The 5,909-nt window shown below is 50.8% G+C and overlaps 1 protein-coding gene across 1 annotated transcript in view; it reads right to left on the bottom strand.

Annotated features, from left to right (window-relative positions):
* Positions 1 to 1,394, bottom strand: part of ST8SIA2 (ST8 alpha-N-acetyl-neuraminide alpha-2,8-sialyltransferase 2) — an 85,893-nt gene extending 84,499 nt beyond the window's left edge. Inside the window, exon 1 of the mRNA XM_006771789.2 lies at positions 1,304 to 1,394. Coding sequence (XP_006771852.1) covers positions 1,304 to 1,394 — 91 coding nt within the window. The remainder of the gene's footprint in view (positions 1 to 1,303) is intronic.
* Positions 1,395 to 5,909: the final 4,515 nt, after the last annotated feature.

Below are 5,909 nucleotides of genomic sequence, written 5' to 3'. Positions count from 1 at the left end.
TTTATGCCTGGCTTCTGCAAACTTGTATTCTACCTGCTCTCTTTTCTCTCTGTCTTTTTAACCCTTAAAGTTCACATGTCTTTCCACAGCAAGTTAGATTACTGTTTGAGATTTGAGATTTTACGCCATGGAGAGCCACTAAAGATTAGTTTGGGGCGCTAGCTGGTTTTGCTCAGTTAGATTACTGTTTGAGATTTGAGATTTTACGCAATGGAGAGCCACTAAAGATTAGTTTGGGGTGCTAGCTGGTTTTGCTCAGTGGGTAGAGCGTCGACCTGCAGACCGAAGGGTCCCAGGTTCGATTCCGGTCATGAGCACATGCCTGGGTTGGGGACTCAATCCCCAGTAGGGGGCGTGCAGGCAATCAATGATTTCCTCTCATCATTGATGTCTCTATCTCTCTCTCTCCCTCTCCCTTCCTCTCTGAAATTAATAAAAAGTGTATTTAAGAAAAAAGATGAGTTTGGGGAGGAGTGACACACCAAGATGAAACCTGAGAGGCGGGCTGTCCGGTGCAAGCGCCTGCAGCCTGTGCAGTTTTTAGGCAGTTGACGCTGCTCGTCTCCGGCACAGTTAATGGGCGCCTTCTTTTCGTCTAAGTGAGTCATAGACATTTTCTTACCCTTTCAAACCGAAGCTGGTTTAAGTGAGGAGTCATTTCAAAGATCAATTTTGAAATGGTTGTTGGTAAAAAGCAGCTTGTGTCGGTGGGAGGTGGAGGGTGACGGCCGAAACAGAATTGGGTTTTTATGAAAAATGCCGCTGCCTAAGGAAACAGAGCGATGAGCAGGGCATGAGCGGTGTGCCCTCCGCATCACCCGGCCCTGGCAGGCGGGGCTCCAGAACCCACCCGTGCCTGTACCTGTGCCCCTGTAAGCGCTGGGCACCGAGGAGACACCCCCAAACAGCTCCCTGATCCAACCACGAATATCTCAAAGTGGAAAACAAAAATAGAAAGTTCTTTGAAGAAAGAACAAAGGGGAAACTCCACCTTGGGCTGCTGCGCCCCTTCTGGGCCGCCTCCCTGGGCTCCTCGTTAGGGGAAAATAACGCTTGGTTTGGTGAGGCCCGTGGTCGGCAAACTGCGGCTCGCGAGCCACATGCGGCTCTTTGGCCCCTTGAGTGTGGCTCTTCCTAAGCCTTAGGAGTACCCTAATTAATTTAATAACAATGGACCTACCTATATAGTTTAAGTTTAAAAAATTTGGCTCTCAAAAGAAATTTCAATCGTCGTACTGTTGCTATTTGGCTCTGTTGGCTAATGAGTTTGCCGACCACTGGGCTAGGCCATTGTGGTTGGTACCTAGTCCCAACCTCCCGCTAGGAGAGCTGTACACGGCCTCACTCGTCACGGAGCTTTTATAGGACACGGTCTGCTTCAGGCTCATGTCCATGGCCGTGAAGTGGCCCCTTCAGTGGGCCGGCTGCAGGGCAGCTCATCCACGCAGCGAGCGGAGAGGCTTTGAGCACCATCACGGCCTTTTCCAGGCTCACTCCAAGCCGGCGTCAGTGATGGCGATGGAGAGGCCCCTTTAGACCTCCCCTACCCCGCCAGAGAGCTCTGCTTCTGCTCTCTGCCCCCGGGCTCTGAGGGAAGAGGGGGGCACCGTGGGTGTGGGAGGCCCCTGCAGGCATGCCCGGAATGGGGGCAGGGGGACAGGAGTGTCAGGTGAACAACAGGATTGAGTACCACGCACTGCTTTGCACTTCAATTTTGACTTGTATTTTGTAACTATGTCAAGTGTCTGTCTCACGAATAAGTGTTTTCTCATGATCATTTAACCTACATCATTATTATTTTTCAAACTCACTGAGAAATATTTTTCTTACTGATTTTTAGAGAGAGTGGGAGGGAGGAGAGGAGGGAGGAGGAGGAGGACAGAGAGAGATAGAGAGAGAGAGGAACATCGATGTGAGAGAGACACATCGATTGGTTGCCTCCAGCACGTGCCCCCGACCAGGGCTGGGGATCAAACCTGCAACCGAGGCACATGCCCTTTACCCAGGAATCGAACACAGTTCCCTTTGGTCTGTGAGCCATGCTCTAACCACTGAGCCCCCAGCCAGGGCTTACCTCTCTTATTTGATATATAATGATACATATTCTTACCGAGAGAGGGGCTTCTCCTTCCATGGGTGCCTCTTGAAGGAGAGAATGGGGCTTAAGCCCTGGTTAGTGCCTCGGGTGCTGTGGGGAATGAGGGGAAAGGAACGCAGTGCATACAGGCAGAGGCCACACTGCGGACAGAGTCCAGGCCAGCTCAGGACAGAAGGACATGGCGTCAGACTTGCTGGCAGGGTTCCTGCTCCGGCCGAGCCTCAGGCCCCGACGCCAGCCCTGTCTCTGCCGGCCTCCTGGGCCCACATGATGCCGCGCGCTCCGGGCTGCCCTGTGCGTTCTTTCCTGGGAAAGGACAGAAGCTGGCATGCCCCCAAAGCCCGGCTGCCTCTTGGATCCGGTCCCTCCGACCGTGGAGGACAGCCACACAGAGCCCTTTCAAGGCATTTGCGATGATTTAATTAAATCTGACAGATATTTAAAAAACCACTAACTGGAGACCTCAACCTCCGTTCCCGTCTATTTTTTTCCTGCTTTGAAAGGTTAACCGCAAACCTAACTCCTCTCTCAGCCCCAGAACCGTATTCGTTCTGAGCAGCCCAGGGATGACAGCCCTCCCCTCCCGCTCCCCGTGAATGAACCCTCGTCGTCTGCTGAGCTGAGGGGGGGCAGCCACCCCTTGTTACCTGGGAGTGAGCCCAGGACGCCTGCAGTATGCGCACCTCTGGGGCCCACGTGCATCAGGCTGACGTCCGATGGCACAGACGCTGCCACCCAGCCCCGATGGCTCTTGTCAGAACAGGACAACCCCTAGCGTTTCTGGAATAGAGGCTCCCAAAGCACCAGCGCTAGACGGGGTGGGAGTGGCTTTGGCACAGAACTGCTCCGAGGTGGCTGGGCCATGTGTGGTCCAGGGATAAAATGATCTAAAAACAAGACTATTTCTCTTTTCTTTTTTTAAAAAAATTGATTTCAGAGAGGAAGGGAGAGGGAGAGAGAGACAGAAACCTCCATGATGAGAAAGAATCATGGATCGGCTGCCTGCTGCACGCCCCCTACTGGGGATGGAGCCCACAGCCCGGGCATGTGCCCTGACAGGGAATCGAACCGTGACCTCCTGGTTCATAGGTCGACGCTCAACCACTGAGCCACACCAGCCGGCAGAACCAGACCATTTCCACATCAGATTCAGCTTGGGGCTGATAACATATTAACCAAGGAAAGAAGAAGTAACAAACCTTTAAAAAATTTTTTTAGATTTTCTTAGGCATAGCATTTTCTTACTGCATAGACAAAATCATCCTATATTTTCAAAATGCCATGTTCCGTTTTGATTACTTAGCTGGGTGCATCTGTGAGCGCTTTCACATTTACGGGTCCTCAGAACTCCCTTTTTTTTCAAAGGCGATCGTTGGATGATTAGGTTGTCGCCAGTTTTTCACGAGAATAAATAAAGTGATGAAAGGCAGCTTTGTGCATCCCAAGTCTTGTCTGGATTTGCCTTTTAATTTTGTTCCTGTAGATTTTTTGCTACGTAGGAGGGTTACATTTTAAGTTGTCACACCTCCCAATCTGTTCTTTTGTCATTTCTGCTCTCCGTGTCCATCAGCTCCAGGTTCTAGAGCCACCTCAGCTCAGGGACAAATGAGGGATGTCACCTGCCTTGTTTTAACCAACCTGGTTGGTGGTCGCTGGGCCACCTGTCAGTGTATTCGCCGGCAGAGGTTCCCGTGTGATTCTGGGATACGCTGGTTTCTTCTCTGGACTCTGATAGTTTTGCGAGTCAGCCCCGCACCATCAGGAAGCGAGTTATTGATTTTCACTCCACCTCCTTGTTCTTGGGCACCGATGGAGAGCCACCAAGTTTGGGGCATCTCTCTGCTAATTTCCTGCCCGTCTTCCCTCGCTCCCGCCCCACGTCTCCTGGCACGTTCCTGTGGCCTTTGCTGGGTGCCTGCCCTGTTGCAGTCCCCTCGATGCGTTGGCTCTCCGAAGTGCTCTTTCTAGCAGGAGCTTTCACGGGGCACCGAGCCAGGCGGGCGTTTTTATTCCGAGGCGCGTTGGGGCATTGCTGCGGGGCCTACGTAGGCACCGAACCATTGGCTGAGATCCGTCATCTCCATCCATGAGGGAGACCCGACCTCCCCAGGGGGACATTGCCATGACCTGTGTCCCGTGGGGAAGTTTTCTGGAAGTTGTATCTCAGAGGACTAGGGTGTAATGACCTTGGCAGAGAACATAAGAGAAGGACTCTGCACCTGAAGAGCGAGATTATGACCTGCACGTCCGTGGGTGAAGGGAAGGTGATGGAAAGGGCTCATTTTCTCAGCAGCGCTGTCTTCTGCTGGGTGTTTCGTAATGGCAGCATCAGTAGTATCATGGAAATGGCACCCTCAGTGTTTCTGTACAACAAAAGCAAGCTGTTACTGAGTACCGGCCTCTCTCATTGGCCTCTGGGAGATACACCATTAAAGCGAAGAAAAACATGTTTATCTGCATATGCGGGAGCCAGGCCCCTCTTCGAATGGATCGATAGTTGTAAAAATGGCTATAACCAGGGGGACAAACAAGAATATTGCCGCCAGTTATAAAACCCGAGGAAAGTCAAGAGGCTATTGATTATGAAATAGAAATCTTCCTTTTAATGAGCTGTCTTGCGCGTCTTCTGTCTTTAATCTATTGAATACTTAATTTTTTTCTTTGCACTTGAAAAATTGCACAGTTAATCTACTTTCAGTGAAGGAAAATTAGGAAGTCCAAATGAAAAAGGAAAATATCATAAAATAACCACTACAGGTAACTACTCTTATCACCTTGTACATCTTTTTAAATACCCTTTTATCTGTCTCCCTCTCTACACTCATACCTGTATCCAGATGTCTATCTATCTTTTTAAAACAAATTGAGATCATGTTATATACAAGCACGGAGGCATGGAACAGACTGACATACCTCGATGTAAGCTTGGGGGGACGAGAAGAGATGAACCAAAGAACTCATATACTTATAGCATAGCCCATGGACACGGGCTTAGGATGGTGAAGACCTCGGGTGAGGGGTGGGTAGCGGCTGGGAAGAGGGGAGAAATGGGAGACACCTGTAATACTATCAAAAATAATATATATAAACTAGATGCCCAATGCATGGATTCATGCACATTGAAAGGAAATTAATTAGAAGGTGGCTGGCAGGGCAGGACTGGGTGAGACGGGCCAGACATGTCCTGGAGCCAACCTCCCACAGTCCCTCCCTGGCCAGCCACACCTGGGTCAGCGCTGGTGCTCAAAGGGCATCTGCAGAGTGAGCAGGGGTCCCTCTGGCGGCCTGCGGGGATCGGGCTGAAACCAGCTTTCCAACATCCCCCAAGGGGTCCCAGATTGCGGAGGGCACTCTGTAAAGTTGCTGTCGCTCTGCAGCTCCTGCATTGAAGTGTCTGCCCCCTGGTGGTCAGTGCACATCATAGCTACTGGACGGTTGGCCAGTCGCTTAGGCTTTTATATATATAGTTTTTTAAAAAATAATGTACCAACGTATCACTGCTGAGCATCATTTGAAATTTTTGGTTGACAGTTGTTAAACTGAATGCTTGTCCTCTCCCCACACTCCTCCCCCCCCCCAAAAAAAAATTCCTATGTTGAAGCCTTACCCCCCAGTGTGATGGTACTGGAAGGCGGGGTCTTTGGGAGGTGCTTAGGTGTAGATGAGGTCTTGACGGGGAGAGGAGTCCCATAATGGGGTCAGTGCCCTTATAAGAAGGAGAGACCACAGAGCTTCCTGTCTCCTCCACACACGAGGGCTAAGTCAGAAGACCGTCATCTCCAAGCCAGAGACAGGGTTCCCGCCAGGAGTG

The sequence above is a fragment of the Myotis davidii genome, unplaced genomic scaffold (genome assembly GCF_000327345.1).
Source record: "Myotis davidii unplaced genomic scaffold, ASM32734v1 scaffold164, whole genome shotgun sequence".
NCBI classification, from domain to species: Eukaryota; Metazoa; Chordata; class Mammalia; order Chiroptera; family Vespertilionidae; genus Myotis; species Myotis davidii.
This window is presented reverse-complemented; position numbering and strand designations above follow the sequence as displayed.